This window comes from Cavia porcellus, unplaced genomic scaffold (genome assembly GCF_034190915.1).
Source record: "Cavia porcellus strain 051 isolate PalLab524CR breed Dunkin Hartley unplaced genomic scaffold, mCavPor4.1 scaffold_1, whole genome shotgun sequence".
NCBI classification, from domain to species: Eukaryota; Metazoa; Chordata; class Mammalia; order Rodentia; family Caviidae; genus Cavia; species Cavia porcellus.
The window spans coordinates 49,770,724-49,793,164 of NW_026947484.1; the positions used below are offsets into that span (position 1 = coordinate 49,770,724).

General features: G+C 44.8%; 1 protein-coding gene across 2 annotated transcripts; it reads right to left on the reverse strand.

Moving 5' to 3' along the window:
• Positions 1–7,124: 7,124 nt before the first annotated feature.
• Gatm (glycine amidinotransferase) lies at positions 7,125–22,070 on the reverse strand. 2 transcript variants are annotated; one of them, XM_003471848.5, is made up of 9 exons: positions 21,912–22,069; positions 20,540–20,758; positions 15,526–15,721; positions 14,419–14,609; positions 13,100–13,237; positions 12,792–12,956; positions 12,095–12,158; positions 10,415–10,531; positions 7,125–8,137 (listed from the first exon to the last, which is right to left on the reverse strand). In XM_003471848.5, exons 1-9 carry the CDS (start codon positions 21,978–21,980, stop codon positions 8,025–8,027), a joined length of 1,272 nt encoding a protein of 423 aa, XP_003471896.1. In that variant the 5' UTR covers positions 21,981–22,069; the 3' UTR covers positions 7,125–8,024. The 2 variants fall into 2 exon arrangements, with proteins under 2 accessions (XP_003471896.1, XP_063104172.1); XM_063248102.1 differs by lacking the exon at positions 13,100–13,237 and having other exon boundaries at positions 21,912–22,070.
• Positions 22,071–22,441: the final 371 nt, after the last annotated feature.

Sequence of the window (22,441 nt, forward strand, 5' to 3'; positions counted from 1 at the left end):
ACCAAATGTGTGATCCAGGCAGACTCTCTTGTGTTTTAGAGAAGTTTTGGGCTCAGAGTCTCTAAAACTAAGACCCACAAAAATTAGATGGCACAGTCTTGAGAGCTATAAGAGCAGAAGGAAGGAAACCGTCCTGGATGCTGCTAGCGTGAAAACTGAGGTGCAGAATTTTTGAGGTTCTCATTGCTGGAGAAAGAGAGAAAAAGTGATCTGATTTTTTTCTCTATTGTTTATTTTCCTTACACTGAAAATGAGCCTTTTCCCTTTATGTTTCCCCCCCCCCCAAATATTTAAACGTAAATGCTGTTAAATATATCTGAATTTAACCAGCTGATTAAGGTGTTGTGATCCTCATAACCTTGGTTTCCTAACTCCTTCAGATTTCCCCCTCGGTTGAATTCTCACCTCTTCCGCCAATTTTCATGTCTTCTTCGTCGATGTTTACAAGCATTCCACAGCCACACAAATGATTGTACAAGTGGGTCACACGGGTCCTACACTGATTTGGTGCATTCATGTGTTTATTTTATTCTTATACATTTTTTAACATAACTATTTTTCATAAGACATAATGAAGACCTACAAATTCCACTCCTGGGCATCTGAGTTTGCCCAAGAGAAATAAAAATGAATTTACACAGCATGCATGGCTGTTTATAGCAGCATTGGTCATATAGTTTTAAAATGGAAATAATACAAATATTCAACCATTGGCCTTTGGACGTGCAAAATGTGGATAGCCACACAACGGAATTTTCCTTAGCAACAAAAAGAAAAGAAGTACTTACTTATACAAACTAAAAGGTGGATACAACTTGAAATATTATGAGGGGCTGGGGGTTAGGGTTAGCTCAGCGGCATAAGCGCCTGCCTTGAAAGCAGGCAGTCGTGAGTTCGATCCCTGGTACCGATAAAAAGGAAAAAGACAAAAAAAAAAAAAAAAAAAAGAAATATTATGGAAAAAAATTGTAGCTCAGTGGTAGAGTCCTTGCCTAGCATGCACATGGGCCTGAGTTTAAGCCCCAGTACCACCAAAAAAAAAAAAAAAAAAAAATCTTGTAAAAGAAGTTCATCTCTGGAGACCACACATTGTATGATCCCGTTTACATGAGAGGTTTGGAATAGAGAAATTTACGGAGACCAAGAAGAGGTCACTGTGGGGGTGTGGCAGTGAGAGCTGGGAAAGAGATGAGAGGGACAGAGAGAGATTTCTTCACGGCCACCACTAACTAAAGATCTGATATTTGGAGTTCCTGTGGCTTGGTTTCTGTCAAGTGTTGTTTTGCCAAGGGAATCGTTTCATCCATCTCTCTTTGTGTTTGGGATTTTGCATTTGAAATTTTATTGTAAGAAATCATTTGAAGTCTAGATGTCTTTTATCTTTCTTCAAAGAACTCTGAGTCTCTTTTTTCAAGTGCTTGGGAGATCCAGCAATCAGTAATCATCTTCACCCAATGCTCTGGCCAGCAGTTTTCTGGCTAAATAATTTGCCTTGAAGCTGGGTGCATATAACTCCCTTCCCTTCACTCTAATTCCTAGTGTATGACCAGGCTGTGCCTAATCACACTGGAGCCCAAGGCAAAAAACAACCAAACAAATAAACAAACAAAGCCAGTGATACTGAGTGCATACCTTTAAATTTGATTTTTTTTTGTTTTGCGCACCATGGGTTTTTTCTTTCTTTTCTTGCTTCTCTTTCTCCTTCTTTTTTCTTTTTCTTCTCATCTTCTCTTTCTCCTATGCCCCTTTTAGTTTTATGTTTTTCAAAACCCTCCCACATGCTAAGCAAGATCTTTCCTGCTCACCTACACTCCTAATCTAGATTATTTTCATTTTCAAGCGTATTGCAGAAAAGTATTGTTTACATGGATTTCTGAGGTTTTTGGCCCCCTCCCTAAGTTTTGTGGCCAAGATTAATACTTCACTGAGCTTGATATAGAGGAATGAAACTCCCAACCTGCTAGATGTCCAGTACGAGATCGTGTTCCCTAAAATCGAAGGATGAATTTTGGAAACACCAGAGGTTAAGAGCAGGATATATTTATTGAGAGAAAGGAGGCTTCTATCTGGGAGACACACAGAAGGGGTCCCAAGTAGGTTCCCAAAGACTGTATTCTAGGGACTTCTATAGAGTTGAGGCGGGTCCAAATGGGAGCTTGCAAGGTGGGCATGAGGTAGGACAGAACCATGGTCAACCAATAAGATTAACTATTCAGGTAAAATTGACTAAGTTGGGAACAAATGGGGATGTGAGTCATGTAACAATGGGGCATGCTTAAAGAGCAGTGACTCTTCCTGTAGGGGGTTGGGATGGTGACTCCTGGCTTCCTCAGGGTGATAGAGACCTATTTAGAACATCAGTCCTTAAGATGTAAGTGTAATTAGTTGATCTTTTGTATAGAGGTCTGGCCACAGTGGAGGTGCCTGTCTCCCCCACAGCTGCAGGGTATATGGTCTTCTGCACTGGCTCCTTCCAGGGCCCAGCCCTGTCTGACTGCCTGAAATATTTCTAACTCAGCTGCCTGTCACCAGCTCGTATGGGCCTGGGCAACCACCTTGAGATTTTCACCCGCTGAGGAGTGTGAAAAACACAGCTGCCATCTCCCCAGCTTCCACAAAACCCCCACAGGTGGCCCGCCATCAATTTCCTCCACAAAGCTGCTTATGATTAACTCCCCAAGAGGATTTCTCCACTTTGTTCTGAAATGGCTCTAAAATGACAGTACCAGGGTAACAAGACAAAAACTCACAGAGACTAGGCTAGCAGTTTCCTGCTAGAATACAGTAAGGAAAGGAGCAATGTCTGCAAATTTGGGGACAACAACTGAAGGAAGAGTGGATCTGATCTGCACAGCACAGCATGGGAAACTGAGGCAGAACTGAGCCAGCACAGCCCACAGGATCACCCCGGTCACCAGGGAGGAAGAAGAGTTTGCATTCATGTGTTACAGTCCACGCTGTACATTTACGGTGACACCTCAGAGACACTGAAGTCACCAGTGCTTTGTCATGAGCTTGTCAGATGGGACCCAGATCAGATACAACTAGACAGACACAACTCTAATACAGCATAATTGGCTCAAAGACTGGGGATCAAGCAAAAGGTGACCATGCTGAACCCATAAATCAGATGATCAGGGATGATTAAAAAGAAAGAATTCAGGGCATACACACACTAACATTTTGGAAAGTGCATGAGCAGAGCAATTTAGAGAGCCCTTTCCCGGACCTCATTGCAGTTTGGCAAGTTTATATTTGTAATCCCATGCAAACATTATTGGAAACATTATTGGACTTGGGGGAGCCAAGGGGTCCTAAGTCCAGTCAGGATGAAGGTTCACTGGAACAAAGGCCTTGACCGAGGGCCCAACCTGGACTTTACTAGTTTGTGAAGAAGGGAGTGGCTAGAGGATGAGTGAGGGACGAGGAGAAAGGCGGGAACTGTGTGAGTGCTGTGAGCTGGGCTAGCCAGGAGGCCAGAGGCAGCTCTGCATGACACAGCTGAGGTAGCATTGATGTTTTGGTGCTTTAGCTCTGATGTGCAAACTTCTGTGCCCTGGGAAGTCATAACCTCTTATCTCGAGGCTCAAAAGCAGTTGACAGCTCTCGAACCACGGCTCTTCACCCCTCCACTCAACCACGTTTTGGGGAGTCATGGGGTGTGGAAACACCCAGCTTCAAAGATTATGCATCAGCACCTCAGCCAGCCCTAATTACACTGCTCAGAGCCAACTGAAGGGAGAAGGGAACGGCTTAGCCAGCTCTGCACCTACCAGTGCCTGGAGACAGGGCCGGGTTTAGCCAGAGTGGAGGTAACAGCTCTTTATTCCAGGAGAGTCCTCCCAGTGGTCCTCCACAAAGCAACCCATGAAATACTGCAGGGACCCAGACATACACTGCTGCTTCCCACCTCTTGGACTAAGCTAGAGGCACAACACCTATTTGCCTGATTGGCTTTTGGAGAAATCACACCTCTCCCTTAGGAATCCCGTTAGATCCAGTGATAGAAAGTGACCAGAAAAGGGCTGTGTGATGGAAGCGCTGGGTAGCAGCAGGTTCTTAGCACTACGGAAGCTGTGGGCTGTTGGTCCACCAACACTTGATCATTCCAAAGATGGTCTGAAATTAGGGATGTAGCCAGCTGCTCTCTCACCAGCTTATTTCTGGCAAAAGCCCCTGGCCACTGCTTCCTACTGACCTCTGGGCCTCCGAACCAGAACAGTATCAAGTGCTGCTCTCCCCTTGAAAGCCACTTAACATTTTTACCATTAAGCATTTCTAAAACAGCCCCCACATCCACAGGATGTAAAGCTATGTTAAGACGTGAAAAAAAAAAAAAAAAAAAAAAAAAAAAAAAGACCTGAAATAGCCCATCCTACCATGGTGGACAGAGAAGCACTTCAGGAAGAAGGGCAATGCCCAAAGAAAGTCAGTGCTGCAACGGAGATGGTGCCCATGGGAGCTGGGATCCCAGGGGAGGCACTCACTGTATTTATGGCTACATGGCCTCTTGATCAGCGTGGCTCACAACTAGTGGCTCCTGAATCAAGAATAGGATGGGACCAGTGATGCTAATCATCATGGCAGCTAAGAGCAAGTCAGCGCAGTGGGCTGGATGACTAGAGGAACAGAACCGAACCGAACGCAGACTGAAACCCGAGCAGCATAGAGTTGGGATTCTTGGACTTTTGACAGTGATGTTGGTCAGCAAATGTACAATGGAAAACTGAACAAGAGAAGGTACCTCTCCTGCCCGGTGAATAAATCTCTATGAGCATTCTGAGGGCGAATCCAAGACGCCCATGGTGATATTTATCTAATAGCCCCTCCACCAGGGTCAACAAGTTGGTTCCTTACTTCAGCTTTAATACGTGAAATGAGTGGAAACAGGAGACTCAAGCCGTGGAGTGGTAGGCTAGCTGAGGGTGTGTCATTGGCTCCTTCTGATGCTGATGCTCAATAAAAACTCAGCACCCGTCGTCCTCCAACGAGAGGTATTCCCAGAGAAAAATGTCTGTCCGACAGCTGGCAAGGAAGTTTCAGAGTCCCATCACCTTCTGTCTGGGGAGACATGAATATTTGCAAGCCACATTCTAGGTTTGGTTACATGCTCAGAGGCTGAACCCAAGGTTGCCAGTACCATCCAAGGTGTATGATACCACCAACAGCGTGTGTGATGTGTGATAATACACAGCACTAGTTCAGCTCTGTGGGTGACAGTGCATCACTGAAGACATTTGCCTACAGCAACGGACAAAGAAACACCAAGCTCAGTAGACTTAAACTGTTTCCGTTACCTTCAAAATAATGGGCTAATGGAAAATGAGAAGTGACAATTAGCTGGGTGTGGCGGTACAAGCCTGTTATCCCAGCATTTGGGAGGCTGAGGCAGGAGGATTTTTGTAAGTTCAAGACCAGCCTGGGCTACAAAGTGAGCTCAAGTTCAGCCTCAACTGCATAGTAAAACCCTGTCTCTTTTTTTTTTTTTTTTTTTTTTTGTCTTTTTCATTTTTATCGGTACTGGGGATCAAACTCACGACCAAAAACCCTGTCTGAGAAAGACAAAAACAAAAGGCAGCACAGTGCCTGCCTGGAAAATGTAAGATCTTGAGTTTGATTCCTGGCACAAAAAAAAAAAAAAAAAAAAAAAGAAAGAAAGAAAGAAAGAAAAGAAAAAGAAACTAAAATGAGGGTTAACAAAAGATCACAGGGCTGGTTTATAAACTCCTAGCGTTGTGTCTGTCATGTAACTTAACATGAGGGAGATTACAGGTGGGTCTCCAGGAGATAGTTAGGCAAAATTAACAGTATAGAAACTAGTATGGTAATGCAGATATCGACAATCAAATGTACTGGGGTACTGCACTACACTCCCCTCTGGATATTATGCAGAATTGGCCTGAAGATGGTTTTGACTTCCGAGATGGTAGCTGGGTGATACCTCTGAGTCACTCCACAGATACAGACCATAAACATGGCTGCGCGTCAGACAGGTCAGTGGGCAGAGTCAGTGCAAGAACACGAGAAAGCGTATACTGAGATTTTTGGATACTTCCACTATCTACTTAAATCCAAACTAACTGGCTGTTAAAAATGTGTAGGATCGGTACAGTTTTGGTTAACTACTTAATTACATGAAGTTTTCAGAGAAATGGTCCCTCTTGATGAGTGACCCTCTTCCTATAATAGAGCTTTGGTTATAGGTCAAGGGTGTAGATGGTAAGAGATTGTTTGAAGCACAGCTAGGATCTGAGAAGTGCGGGAACACATGCGTGCACACGCGCACACACACACACAGGGGTGGTAGTACAAGCATCATAAGGAAGATGAAAACTGATGCAAAAGGCCCTGAAAGAGAAAAAGATTAGGATGAAGGACTTGCTCCAGTAGCTCACCTCTTTCCATCGCAGTGAGAGAGGTGTCCCTTTTAGGAGGTTGAAAAGTACAGGCTGATGATAAAGGCCAACTTTTCTCTCTAGAAGATTATTAGCTGGTAAAGGCTGAGTGGGGATACAGACAGACAGACAGACAGACAGAGACAGAGAGAGAGAGATGAGAGAGAGAGAGAGAATATATGAATGAATATGTATTAACCAGGGTACACAAATGCGTACAGCTCTCCAGGGGACAGGATCGGAGTCTCAGGGACCTGATACCGGCCCGGGAACAAACACCTGACACAGCACCACCCACACAGCCACACAGATCGGTCATGCAGGACGCAGACCCAGTGCAAGGCTACCGGCTGATTCCGTGACACATGGAAAAGCGTTGGCAAGGGAACGGGTGAATCCTGTGATTTGTTTCACAATACACATTATCTGCAGATTTTCTCATGAATACATGCATTCAGCAACTCCCAAACAGAGGTCCTTTCTAAATGCTGGGGCCCACAACTAGTCCTTTATGCTCACAAGATATTCGGATATTTTTGAATGACTGAAATAAATAATAAGATAAAATCTTGACCTCATTATACATTTCTGATTATAGGAACTAGGTTTAAATTTGGGATGAATGTGTCTGTTTTGTTAGAGGATTACAAATCGGTCCCAAGAGCTACAGTCCTATAATTGACTTTCATTAAAATAATAAAAGTGACATAAAACTCTGATAAAATACAATCTGGAACAAAAATGTTTATTAGAATAAAAATACACACACAGTATCCAACATTAAAATTTTTTCACATCATGTGTTCCCTCTATTAGTATTTTCAAATGCTTTTTTTTTATTGTTTTTCAAATCCTTTTAAAGTCTATGCCTTCAATAATCTGCACATCTGTAAACAAATCCGAGATTTCCAAAGAAGCAAAGTATCTATGCGACATTGAACATAAAAGTTTAGGAATGGGAACTGACAGTTATATTCTATCATGCTAAACATTTCTGTGAATTTGTGGAAAGAGAGGAACGGATTAAAACAGTTCTCTTGAAATGAGGTAAGTTGTATAACACGGTTTTTAGTAGCACATTTCACCCTATGTTGAGAAGAAAATATTAAAAACATGAAAATTCATGTCAATGTTTGCATCATGTAGCTTATTTAAAAAAAAAAACTACTCAATTTCCTTATTGAGAAAAAGAGAATTATCTGGTTCTACTTAAGATCCGTGTAAGTTCTAAGTGTTCCTCTCATTGAGAAAAAAGAAGTGGTACAAACAGTCACAAGCCTACTAAAAAGGAAAAAAAAAATACGAAGATTAGAACCAGTGTCTCAAGCTGCCCTGTGGAAAGAAAAGTAAAAACCAGAGGTAGATGGTTAAATATTAGTTACACAGGCCAAGTTACTCAGTGACTAATTTTTGTCTTGGTACATATTCACCAAGGTTTTATACTGGAAGCCAAAGGGTAAATAAACTTTAGGACAAGAAAGCTGAAGTTAGTTTCCTTATGTCAGAGAAAAGCCATAAAGGTAAACCAGGCTTGAGACCCCATGAAGCACACGATTGTTCAAAGCACTACAGGTCACGCACTTGGGGAAGCGGGAGAAGGGACCCCCCTGAACCCAGCCTGCAGGCCGGTTAGTCGAAGTAGGACTGGAGTGAGCCCCGGCGGCGGACATCGCAGGTCCAGCAGTGGAAGCCTCCTCCCAGGGAGTTGGCGTGACGGATATTGACCTTAACGGTGCTAATCCCTGCAGAGGAAAAAGAGGCTGAGTCAGATGCTGGACCAACTTAGAGATTTCCCTGTGTGATGATGCAGCCTCAGGGGGCCAAGGAGCCCTGCTTCTGAGCCTCCCGGCAAGCCCAACCCAGAATAGTCTCTTCTCTTCCTAGTTTCTTTTCCTCAGCTGTATTTTACCTCATCCATTCCAGCACTAATGGAAATCCTCCTCCAAAAGCCAGCAGAGACACTGAAGTTTCGTTCTCGTGACCATTCACAAGTGAAGGGATGAGATGAGCAGATTCCTGGTGAGTGTACAAAAATGACTACTCCTACACTGGCTGCAGTGGTGCATGTCTGTAATCCTAGCACTTGGGAGGCTGAGGCAGGAGGATCACTGGGAGTTCAAGACCAGCTGGGACTACATAGTAAGTTCAAGCCCAGCCTCAACTGCATAGTGAGACCCTGTCTCCAGGAAAAAAAAAAAAAAGGAAAGAAAGAGAATATAATTTCAGGGCTTTTTAGAATCATACTTCACCTTCTCCAACTGTTTTTGATTTCACTATGGTGATCTGATTGGAAAGCTATAATTCAGCCAACCTGAAAAATCCACTTTACATAGCCACACAGCAATGAGAAGGCGGCAGATGTGGATGAAGTCTGCCAGGCACGCAAAGGAAACAGTGGAAGAGGGTGCTTTTCTTGGTCTGTGGGTCCCATGGCTACGTGGGGACCTAGCCTGGCCGGACTACTGGTGTAACCCATCCTGTCTGTAGTGACATAACCGCCACATGCATGTTCCACTTAGCCAAGGGTCTGTAGAAGTGTGCTATATCTAGTAGCATTCTCTCTTTAAGGCAGTTTATTCTCTTCTCTCATCATTCTGAGAGGACACAGGAGTGACAGCACCATTCCCAGGTCCGCTGGTGAGTCAGGAGAACAGAGGCCTTACTCTATACAGAGCTCTTTAGAATGAGTGAGGACAGGCTGGGGACAAAGGGAGACGGTGTGGGAGAGAGGGCTCTGTTTGTTTGTTTGTTTGTTTGGTTTTGAGACAGGGTCTCACTGTGTGGCTCAAACTGGTCTTCAGTTCACTGTAGCCCAGGTTGGCCCTGAACGTACAGTAGTCCTCCTGCCTCAGCCTCCCAAGTGGTGGTATTACAGATGTGCACCAGCTGCAGTAGAGTTTTAAACAGTAGCCAGAGTGACCTGCCTGTCCTATTCTGGGGGCCACATCCATACTCATCCTGAATCAGAGGGATCTCAGGGACTTAAAAAGCAATAAAATCCTAATAGGTAAATAAACTGAACTCGAACAATTTTGGTATTCAATGAAAGCCAGAAGAAAAAAACTACGGTATAACATTAGGGGTCAAATCAATAGTTTCTGCTCCATCTAAAACTGACAGACCGGGCTGGGGCCTGGGCTCAGTGGTAGAGTTCTTGCCTTGCATGCACAAGACCCGGGTTTGATTCCCCAGCACCCCAAAACAAAACAAAAGCATTATCAAAGCAGATAGGTCAGTCTGTTCTTAGCGAATAGCAATTGCAATCCACTGGCTTTCAGATGCCCCTACTAGTAAAATTTTGGTATTTGGGCTGGGGATATAGCTCTGTGGTGCCACACCTGTCCTGAGTTCAGTTCTGGTATAAAATAAAAATAATAGGGGCTGGGGATTTAGCTCAGCGGCATAAGCACCTGCCTTGCAAGCAGGTGGTCGTGAGTTTGATCCCCAGTACCAATAAAAAAAATAGTAATAACAATAATAATAAAATAAAACTGATAGTCAATCTTTTTAAGCTGATACTACATTTAGGAAGGCTGTGTTAAAGGGACAAATACTTCTGAGTTACACACCTGAAATAAAAGATAATTTTTAAAAATGACACAATGGCCAGGCATGGTGGCACACGCCTGTGATCCCAGCACTCGGGAGGCTGAGGCAGGAGGATTATTGAGAGTTCGAGACTGGGCTGGGCTACAAAGTGAGCTCAGAGTCAGCCTGAACTGCATAGCGAAACCCTGGCTCAAAAAAGAAAAATGACTCAAGGTCAACAAATACACTGCTTGGCTACTATGAAGTGGCTCGGGGTTTGTCAGGTGTGTCTAGAGAAATACTCTACACAATAGCTTCCGTAAACATCCTTTCCCTCCATGTTTTCCTCAGAACTGTTAAGAACAGTGCTCCCTCCAGCGGGAACAGAAGTTGCATGAGGTAAACCAAGCCTTAGAGGTGCACACTGAATCTGCAGTTCTTCCAGCCCAGGGTCTTCGCGGGGGGTGACGCACTGCACGGCTCACACGTACCCAGCTTCTCAAACATCTTCTGGGTCGGGATCTCGTTGGCGTCCACCATGACTCGCTTCTCATCCAGCATCAGGACATTCATGGAAAGCCACTTGGACGACATCCAGAGCGGGTGATCTGCAAGACAGCGACAGCCGTTAAACTCGCTTGCTGTCCTTTCTACCAGAACTAAGGACTCACAAGGAAGGACACTGGCTTAGCCTGCTCTTCTGTTTCTAGAAGTTTGAGGTTCAACATTAAGCTGCTTATATGTGCTTGCTCTGTTCTCCTGACATGGATATATACTGCTACAATTTTCCTCTTTTTTTTTTTTTTTTTTTTTGGTATCAGGGATCAAACTCACCACCTTGCACTTACCAGGTTGGTGCTTACAGCACTGAGCTAACCCCAGCCCTATAAATTTCTCTCTTAAGACTGTTTTCCGTGTGTCCCACAAGTTCTGGTATGTTGTATTGTCATCATCATTCAACTGTAAAAACTGCCTAATTTCTTCTTTAATTTCACCTGTGATCCATTGGTTGTTCAGCAGAGTGCTATTTAATTTCCATGTGTTTATGTCCATTAGTAATTGTTTCATATAGCTGGGTACGCTGGTATTTGTTGCATATATATTTATGATTATCTCTTCTTCTTGGATGGTTACCTTTATGAGGATCTAGTGACCTTCTGTATCTCTCTTAATCAGTCTTGGCTTGAAATTCACTTTGTCTCCCAATAGAATAGCTAGCCCTGCTTTTTTCTGGGTTCCTGTCACGTGGAGTTTTGTTTTCCATCCTCTGACTTTCACTCTATGGATTTCTTTTTTAATTAAATGTGTTTCTTGTATGCAGCATACTGTTGGATCTTGCTTCTTGATCTACTCTGCCCGTCTGTGTCTCTTAACTGGTGAATTGAGACCATTAACATTGATGTTTAACTGATAGGTACTGACTTAGCCTTATCATGTTATTTTCATGTTAGTGACTCCACTCCCTCTCACCCGGTCAATTGTTTGCCTTGTCTGGTAGATTTCTTCTGTTGGGGTTCATGGAGCTGTAGTCCTTATTATCTCTTTCTAGAATGTCCTTCAGGGAGCCAGGGATTTAGCTCAGTGGTGTAAGTACTTGCCTGGCAAGCTGGAGGTCACAAGTTCAATCCCCAATACCAAAAAAAAGAAACATACATTCTAGAATGTCCTTCAGGACATTCTTATGTACTGGTTTGGTGGTCATAAATTTCCCAGATGTTCTTTGTCATGAAAGTATCTTATTTTTGCATCCATTTTGAAAGATGGTTTTGCAGGATACATCCATCTGGGTTGAAAGTTGTTTTTCTTTAGAACCTGGAGTACTTCACTCCAGGCTCTCACAAGGAAGGTTATTAACCCAGTAGCTCAAGTTTTTGATAGCTCATTTTCCAAAAACAACATATCTAGAAATGTCACGAATCAACCCATACCCATGGCATCTGTGGATGTCACCCTGCTTTCTCTCTAAAGTCCTATCTTGCTTTACACGAGGTGGTTTCACTGTTCTCCCACCTTCCTCTTCTATGTTCCAGCCGTGTTCTAGAGTTCTCAGGCACCACTTCTCATAATCGGGGAAGCACTTTTGCTAACAGGGTAAGATCTGGGCTGTTGTCTAGTTGTGAGAGATCATTGGTTTCTGCAGCAAGCATTTTAGGCTGCAAAGGTAAACCTACCATCTGGGATGATCGGTGTTGGAGGAGTAACTATGGTCCATCCTGCTTTCTTGAAAAGATCGATCTGCAAGACAAAAATAACCAAAGCAAGCTCAACTCCATATTACTACTCTTATTCTTTCTTTTTCTCTTTGAGACAGGGTCTCACTATGTACTTCAGGCTGGCCTTGAGCTCACTTTGTAGCCCAGGCTGGTCTCAATCTTGCAACAATCCTCCTGCCTTAGCCTCCCAAGTGCTGGGACTACAGGCGTGAGCCATTACACCCGGCTAATACTCTTATTCTTATAGGGCAGTATCCCCACTCTCCCCTGATGAGCAGGGCTATCTGACGCATTGGGGTGCTCAGGCAGGGCCCATCCTTTTTAGCCACAGTTGTAAATTATGAGACAGTATCATTTCATTCAGCAGAAATATCTTCATCTGCACAAACTCCGTGCTGACAATTCCAAGCAGCCGAAATCACTCTCTGGGGACACTGCACCAATTATCATAGCAAGAGTCTCTATTTCTTCTGGGTGTTATACATCTTAGGATAAACATTCCATAAAGAGTGCAATGCTCAACCGTAATACCGCTGAACACTGCTGTGTCTGTCATTTAGAATCTCCAAGAGCCACAGAAGTGCTTCAAATAGAGCGGAAACTGCTTTAGTTGCAAGGTTTTATTCCCTTTCTGTTGTCCCAAATGCTCTCTTACCTGGTGACATGGTCGGTCAGGGTTGGAAAGAACAAGTCCAGGCCCAATGATGTTGAAGGTGGCATCAATGTGCATCGGGTTGGGGTCTTTAAAGGAAATGATGTGGACTCTGTAGTCTGGAGCGAGATGCCTGCGCATCCACTCAATGCCCAGGTAATTTGTCACCTGAAAATAAAATAAAGACCTGTAATGTAGAAAGACTTGGTTCCGTGTGTAGGAACCAAGTACATGCAGGATAGAAATATTCCCATTTAGAAATAAAGAACATGCACGTTTGGGGTGGGATTTCAGGGGCAGCCTTTTCCAACCTGGCTTCTCTGTGCAAAAATATCTCTTCCAGCTCGAATGAAGTCAGCAGCATCAAAGCAGGGCTCAAACTCAGTGGTCACAAACTTTCCCTGAGCAGCCAGTCTGTGTCTGTCTTCCACATTGTGGATGGGATAGTCCTAGCCAGAACAAGCACAAACATGTACGCCCGTGGGTTTCCTAGGGAACTCACTTGTGAGGCTATGCCTACTGTAAACAAATCAACACAAGTTCTCATTTTCCCAAATACTAGACTGCAACGTGCAAAGTAAAGATGTCAGTCCATGTAGGCAAATCGGAACAATAACACCACCACAGAACCAAAAGTCAGACACCAGGCAGGACAATAGTTTTCCACTACCTAGAAACAAGTGGTGCAGGGCAGTATCTATCCTGAAAACAGCCCATCATTCACACAGGGATTTACACAGCTGTCCATGACAGGACAGGTAACTCGATGAAGTCACCCATTCTTTCAGAAAAGGAATTTGGTCCGGAGTCTAATTGAGACTATGAAATGAGATCTGCTTCACCACCAAGTCAGGGTGTGGTGCAATTAATCATTTACATCTGTCTTTGAACCCCTAGAAGAAATTTTGGTGTTTACATTTTTTTCTATAAGTGACAAAATAGTAAGTGATTTAATAAGGGACCCGCAGTTGCCCCTTGTAACTGGGGTGGAGGACTGGTCCAAAGATACCACAACCTGTGGGTGCTCAAGTCCATGATATAAAACAGCATAGTATCTGCATGCGGGCTGTGTACGTCCTCTTGTGCCTGTAATCACTTGCGTGTTCCTTGCAACATTCAGCAATGTAAGAGCTGTGTAAACAACAGCTGGCTGCATGGTTTGGGGACAATGACAAGGAAAGCTGCACGTGGCCCACGCCTGCACCATGGTGCAAAAGCCCTCTCGATCCACAGTGGGTCGGCTCCATGGATGCAGCGAGAGGAGGCTGGCTGTGCATCCCATCTCCCTGTGGGTCTGGTTGTAGATCAGCTGCTTTTTGTAGAAGAAAGAAAGGGACTTTGGCTTAACTATGAACAGAGGTGTCCCCTGAGGCCAGGGATGTAAATAAACAGCAAAGCCCAGGGACCCACACAAAGTGGGTATCAAACACTTTTAGCAGTGATGCTTTTAAGATCACTAGTGTGATCACTATTATCACCAGATCATCTTATTTTCACCATAACACGGTCCTTTAAAAACAAAGTGGTGACAGTCTCAGTGCATGGCATGGGGAGCCCGTGTGAGGTCTCTGAGAAGCTCTGCCTCACGCCTGTGGATTATTGACGGGCTCACCTGTGACCAGGGTCTCACCTTGTCATACAGCTCGTCCACCATCATGGGCTTGGGAGCCGTGGTCCACTTGGCCCCACGGTGGAAGTAGTCTTTGATGAGAGAGCGGTAGGCTCTGTACTCAAAGAAGCGCGAGCGCCAGGCCATGGGAGCCTCAATAATCTCGTTTCCCACCACAATCAGGATGTCCCGAGGCATCGCGCTGTACAAACCTGCAGGCCAGGGATGGGGACAGGGACAGGGACCAGGACAGAGCTTGAGTGGAAAGCATGATCAAAGCCTGTGCTTTTAAAAAATGTTTCTTTGTCTCATCTTCCCTGCCACTCAGACACCTGTGCAGCTACCTCAGTAGCAAATTTCCAAGTTAGGAAGACCTAGAAATATGATTAAATTTGTTGTTGGGTTTTTTGCTTGTTCTGCTTTGGTTTGGTTTAGTTTAGTTTAGGTTTTGGTAACTACCAGCACACTGTACATATAATTTATGCACATAATTATATAAGATGGAGAAAAGCTGATGATCCATACTAAATGTTAACACAAATGTGGTGTGGGATGATCAAGCCATGCCAAAAAAAAAAAAAGGAAAAAAATACAAAGTGATACTGTGGTTGTTTACAGAGACGTTGAATGAACCACCAAGCGGTACCATTTGCTGGTTCCTTTCTTGCTATTCCAAGACAGTATTCTTAAGGGATGATCAAGATCACAGGATAAAATTGGGCCAAGGACCCTACTGGAGCCATAAGTCACAGGGCTCAAGTTCAAAGAGGCTCACACAGTGATGCCAATTAGAAAGAGGACAGGGATATTTCTATTCCCCTTTCATTTCTGTTCTTTGGGAAACTTCAATGAAATTCACTCTCCTTCTTGAAGGAGAAGCCATAAAATCTGGAGGAAATTGCTTCTTTCAAAAAACTTCATCAGGATGACAACAGAAGTTAGCGTGTGCATAGCTAAAGAGTACCAAAATGAACCAAACTGTTCCTAAATAATCTGCGAAGCCTTGAAGGATTGGCAAAATCAAGGACCACTCCCCTTAAATTTTGAGACTTTTCTCTTTGCACACTTAAGAAAGAAATGGTACATCAAAATCAAGGCATCAGTAGGTGAGTTTCCAGCAGCACTTACCCGTAGACTCAAAATCAGGAGTTTTATACTGAAAAGACCAGTCTATGGGGTCGGGTCTCCTCACGATAACTCCTTCCATTTTTAAAATATTGCACATTTCTTCAATTTCGGCAACAGCCTTTTTCAAGTGATCTTTGGGAAAATACTGGCCTCCATACTTTTGGTAAAATGGCCAATACTTTTCATATGTGTTGGCCTAGAAGCCGGAGAAAGAAAACAAAGTAATTACAGAAGAGACACTCAACTCACGGAACGCTCACCAGGGGTGGACACAGCTTTGCATGCACCATGGCACTGGAACCAGAGCCACGTTTTGTACACTGTTGACCTCTGATCCCCTGGCAGACACGCAGTGTTTACTGGCAGAAGAGCTGCAAATTATTGATATTTTGAGGCTCTTTGATCCATTTCTGCAGATCTCATGCCTAAGCACTACCAGCATGCCTGCCTCTCCACAGGCTTGGAATCCTCCTGGCAACACTTCAGAGAAAAACATAGGTCTTGGCTGCTCTGGTTAGAAAGATTTAACAGAATGAAGCAAGAGATCAAACAAAAGAGAAAAAGAACACCAGCCCTAAGATGAAACCCCGGTCTAGCGGCCCATTGCAGAATTCTGTCTGGAAAACAAAATCTCTAGATATTTTGCTGTGGTTAACACCAAGGAGATGCCTTCAAACCCATGCTTCTCAATGTTTACTATTGACTTTTCCGTTCCACAGAGCTTGCTCTTGGCAAAACAGTGGTGTCCTGCAGGTGGGCTTTGGGACCTATCTGTCACCACATCTTCCACCAGTGACACATTTCCTCTCCCCCACCCACCCAAGCTCATGCCTTGATTCAGGTTGTTTGGTCAAAGAAGAAAATATTTGATAAGCGAATTTACATACATTTAGCAGCTGAAAAAGCATAACACTGAGAAAGTTCCCAAAGGTTTTGTGTAGCAATGCAAAAATCTATATTCTCGATGTGTCGACGTTCTCAGCCAACTGAAAGAAATATTTTGGGCCACGTACATGATGCATCTTGCAATCTGTCAAAACAGATGAAGCAAAATCCTAGAGACTAAGACGAAGCCCTGGACCTTTGTCAGGAGATTGGTAAAACCATGAACAGTTACTGACTCTCAGTTGAATGTGATGAAAGCAGGTACTTGTAAAAAACCGTTTCTCTGTATCATTAACTAATCAACTTCTAATCCTGGTATTTTCCCTAGAAATCAGATATCTGTGGATAGTAGAAAGTACTAGAAAGAACTGGGTAACTGGCTAGGCATGACGGATGGAGTAGGTACTATGCTGCTCCCCACAATCCTATCCAGGAGACAGGGTGAGTACCCACTTGTCCATTTTGTGTGCAGGGCAAGAGACTTGGGACATCAACTCACTGACCACCTGGACAAGCAGGACAAGAACTCGGACTTTTGGTCTAAAGATGCTCCAAGTCTGTGAAGGAATTTGGCCAGGTATAAAAATTTTTACAACTGAAATTGTTTATTATGTTTCATATAGTTTCCAGTGGGTTTTGCCCATCAAGATTGGACTAAACATCTAGGCATCTAGCTCTTCAGTGTCACAGACAGTATTTCTCTAGCTTTGTGTCTCTACTTCCATTTTTACCTCACTCTGGCAAATGATCAGCTGCACGAATGCAGACTCACCTCTTTCTGGTTCAAAATCTAGGTTCACTGGAACTCGGCCTAGAAGATGCCCGTGAATCTCTAAGACAGGGCTTGGTAAATGAAAGCCTGCAGCCTAATCTAGCCCATGCCTGCTTTTGTAAACAAAATTTTATGGGTGCACAAATATACTCATCTGTTTATGGATCAGCTTTTATTGCTTTTGCACTGTACAGGCAGAACTGTAGATTTGTAGTTGTAACACAAACTTACATTCCGCAAAGCCTGAATGATCTGTTATCTGCCCTACACAGAGAAAGTTTGCTGACCATGACAGGTTGAATTTTTGAACTATGAAAAAAACATCATCAGCACTAAACATCTGAATGATTTAAGGCCAGTCCTCTTTTGCAAAAACAAACAAGCTGTCTAGCTGTATACCCCTGGGGTTTCTGCGGGCCTAAAGTAAGAAGCGAGGATAATGACTCTTTATATTCTTCTCCAACACATCCTGGTACTACTTAGCCATTCCACTTTCTGCTTCTCATGCCAGGCACATCTTCTGCCATTCTCTAAGGGACAAGAAGCCTTTGACGATTTCACACAGAGCTACAGCTGACGCTTGGTTATGCTGCCAAACTCCTTCCAAAGCGCCCTGCAGGACTGTTTGTGCAGAGCGAAGATTGTAACGTTTCCTAGGAGGAAAAAACTATTTGAACACGTGTGAGTTTGCCTATCGTATACTCTGGCAAACGTTGGACAAAGTCCAAATGATCAGGGCAAATTACATTTTTCAAGACTGAGTTGGAAATGGTTGACACTTCCTGCTGAAGGAGTTAGCAACCATTTACCAAGTGTCTGGAAGATAGCGAAGGCTGGACTTGAGGTTCAGCAGATGATGTTTTTAATAATCTGCTGCAGAGACAGGGCTGCCTTCCTGGAAAACTTTAGGGTCCTCCGGGGCCTAAAATCATTTGGGGGTGAGGTTGCTAAATGAATTTTTAAATACTATCTTCAGGAGCTGAAAGATAGCAATAGAAATTAACTTTTTTTCTGATCCAATAATAAGCTTCTATCAACCTTAACTAACTTTGTATTTTATAAAAGGTCCTCTATCAAGAGCTTTACTTTAAAAAAATCTAAGAGCAAAACCCAAAGTGAGTATTTAACCTGTTTTGCAGAATAAAAAGCCATCTGGCTTTTAAAAACTTGGGCTTCCTATTATGCTCTTTACTCTGCCCTTAAAAGTTCTCTAATATTTATATTTTCCAGTCTACTTTACGCTTTTGTGCTCCATAAACAGTTTACTACATTATTTTGCTTCTTATTCTTCTCAAGCTGATTAATATATCTGTTCATTCTTTTCTGCCTTCTAGGGGTCACGTATGCCTCTGGGTTACTTTCCTCTCCCTCGATTACCTAGCTTAGCCTGCATTATAAAACAGAAATAACTGGGAAAATGAATGAAATCACTACAGTCAATGCTACTAATATCTTCAATCATTGTACTCCAATGTACCTTTTATAGCATAACTGGCAAATGGAATCCACACAACTATAGTGGGGTGTAGTTTTGAGGTCTAACATGCCCATCTTGTAACCTTTTACCTTCAACTTTAATCCTGTTATGTAGTTAGCAAACAATATCTTCACTTGACTGGGGTCAGAAATTTGTGAAATCTTCCATGGGGTCAGGGAGTTGATTAACCAAGAGAGCAGCTATCAAGCTTTTATCAAATACCTAATTGGATCACAGTCTCCTGACTGGAGCATGTTACGCTTTCCAGGGACCCATGAAATTCAAAGTCTAAAGTCATAAGCCAGTGACAAGGAGCTCAACACAATGTCTGAGAATTCGGACTCCCTAAGATCACCTGGTGTGAAAATCAATAAATATAAAGATGAATGAAAAGATTAACTATTGCCTGAATTTGATCTTTAATTTTATCCAATTAAAATGGGGATGGGACAACTTCTGTTCCAGAACTTTAGAAAACATATGCATGGCATGTAAATGAACCATCTCCTCCAATTTTAAGTATCAGAAGCAAGGATAGTTTAAGAACAATTAAAAGCAATTATTTTTTCTATTGCCTTTCTTCCAGGCTAATTTAAGAACCACTTCCTGCTGGGAATCTTTTGAACTATCCAATACTTGATGGCTTTTTCTGGAGCTGTGCTGGTGCTTCACCTGCTTGGCCTGCTGCTTAGCATAACAAATCTGGAGTTGTTTTTACACCAGCACTGTGGAAGTCCTTTTCTGCTAATACCTACAGAGCCCATCTCATGGGAGACAATATTTCTGATGATGACCATGATAATAAAGACACTGCTGTTACAAAATTTCCTTCTTTAATGTAACAGTGAATATTCAAGAGGAATTTACACACACTGAAGACATATTCATAAAGTGTATTAACAGGCTCTCGGGCTTTGTCTAAAAGGAGGAAGGTGCTCCCTTGGGCCCTTGGGTCACGGGACCTTTGTGCAGTGTATTTCCTGAACAGGAGCCCACAGAGGCTGCAGCCAGGAGAACACTGCAGATGAAGACTCCTAGGTGGAATGTCAGAGAGCAGCTCAGCCCGAAGGAGCACCAGCTGACCCACCATAGGAGTGCATCTCTAAGAGGATGTACTGATTGAAGTGGGGAGCCTGGAAATGCACCTAAGGGCAGCCTGTGAAGCATCATGAACCCATGAGGACTCCATCCTAAGCTGGCGGGGTGGGGAAGCAAAGGAGTGATGGGTGCTGGATGAGTAACTCAATCTAGTCTGGGTTTTAAACCCAATCTCTGGTAACAGCTGGAATTCAGTCCTGAGAGAGGTGACTGGAGGAGACCGCAGGAGTTGTGTGACCACCCAGGAGCAGAGGCGCTCCACACTCGGGCAAGGGCAGAGGGATGAAGGCAAGATCCACTGAGAAAGCCTTGCTAGACCTTGGCGACCCTGCACGATGTGACCGAAGGAGACCTCAAAGATGATTCATGTTTTAATCAGATTAAATGACAGATTGAAAAGGAAGGAAGAAGGTTCTGGCTTGGCAGGGTGGCTGACAACTGAACCGCAATGTGCCAAATGTGAGGTCCTGTGCAGGACCCACGAGGGAGTCTAAAGTGCTGACCTAGATGGAGCTTGGGAGAGAGAGAGGCGGAGGAAGCCAGCCCTGGCAGAATGGCTAAGAGAAGGCGGCCCAGCATTACAGACTGAAGCAAGAGAAGTGGGGAGCAGAGAAGAACTGCCAGCCTCAGGAAAGGGCTCTCAGAATCCTGGAAGTTTCGGGAAGGAATGAACTTGGGTGGTGTCAAAAACCACCGAGGAGTCAAGCAAGGTAGCTTAAAATTAATTGCTGCTGAAGGCAAGCGGAGGACCCCCACCAGAGGCAGGGGCAGTCTCGCCTTACCTTCACCTCCACCGTAAAGGGTGGCACGCAGGCGTTTTCTGCTCTGCCCACGATCACCTCCTCTAACGGATCCCACTCGTTGTAGGAGGACACAGGGCAGTCCTTCGGCAGAGGGTCGGTGGCCTTGTCATCAGCTGCACAGGATTTCTGGGAGGAAGCTGGAGCTGCCTGGGTGCTCTGGAAAGTTCGCTGCACCCATCCTGTCAAGGTTCTTCCAAGCTTTCAAGAACAACAAAAACATCATTGTGCAGCTCTGCTCTGCGCGTGGGGGGAGTGGACGGAGACACAAGGTGGAAAAGCAGGGTAACATTTAAAATCTCCTAGGATACAGGGTGTGGGTAAGCAGGGACTGCGGGCGGTTTTGTTGGTAACCTCCTTGTGCATCTATCAATTCTCTTTATCTAATCCATCCCTAGCAATACAGTCCCCTGTTCATATCTCAGAATTGGTTTTGCAGGAGGGGCCGTAACCAGACCTATCTTCAGTCGATCACTTCCCCGGAAGCTGTTCCCATCCGTAACTTCCTGCCTGGTTCAGCAGTGGAGAAGGGGAACCTTATCTTTCAGAATGCTCAACTTGAAACCCAAACATATTTCACACCTGACAGGGGCTTCACGTCCCACGTGTCCACCTGCCGTCTGCCCCATTTACAGGTGGTCGCACGCACCCCAGCCAATGTACAAAGTTAAACTAAGAAAGAGATTTAAGAATTTTAAAAGGCCTTTTTTGTTTGTTTGTTTGTTTGGGGTACTGGGGATCGAACTCAAGACCTTGCACTTGCCAGGCAGGCATTTGTGCTGAAGAGCTAAATCCCCAGCCCAAAAGGCCTTAAAAAAAAAAAAAAAAAAAAAAAAAAAGGAGGACCTATGTAATGGGGAAGAGGAAGAGCCCCTCCATCTGTCACCCACTGGGCAAACCCACCCCCAATTTCCGGCCTCCTATGAAAGCCTCAGGAAGGGATAGGAGGGACCCGGGGTGGAGTCCTGAGTGACAGCAGAGTGACAGCTATGGGGAACTAGCTCTGCCGGGTGGGCGGGGCGGGAGGATATGTGTGATGGGTCCAGGAGGAAGGCTGGGGACGCCCAGTGTAGCTCCCCACCCCGGATGTTCACGTGCGCTCTGCCCAGCCCACGCTCATCCAAAAGCTCCCCAATTATGCCAGCTGTGTGCTAAGGGGCCCCTGACGTCCCCCCACTCTCCTCGCTCAAGCTCCGGCCGTGGGGGCCCGCGGGTAGCGCAGCCACCCGGCTGTGGCACGCGTGTCCTCTCTCCCCCAGCCTCGGAGGCCCATACACACACACACACACACACACACACACACACACACACACACACACACTCGGCAGCCAGCGAGGGTTTCGGTCTCACGCACCCGAGACCCCAGGTAATGTAAGGCCTCAGCGCCGCGGCTCCCGCCACGCACACACCGCACGCGCAGCATCCTGGCAGTCGGTCACCGTCGACGGTCCGCCGCCCTGAATCCCGCGAGTGGGTGTGCGCGCTCAGCCGTGCACGCCGCTTCTTATAGCGCACGAACGCCCCGCCTACTCTTGCCCCGCCCCCTGGCCGCCCCCTTTCCTCCCTGGCTGCATAGCACTTGGAGCCCCAGGCGGGGACTCAGGGCACCGACCCTTGGGGCTCAGCGTGCGCCAAGGGAGGGGCGAGGAGCTTCCCACGGAACAAAATTGAGGTTACTCATACCTATAGTGCTAAGTGGACATTTTAAATTTAAGCGTGCAAGACGAGCATGGCGGTGCATGCTTGTGGTCCCAGCACTCTGGAAACTGAGGTAGAAAGACAAATCGCCAAGTTGAGACCTGCTTGGATTACATCGCTGAGACCTTGTCTCAAGACCAGAAAAATGAATAAGCAGAAAGTTGGTTTGGAAGCTGGCAATAAATA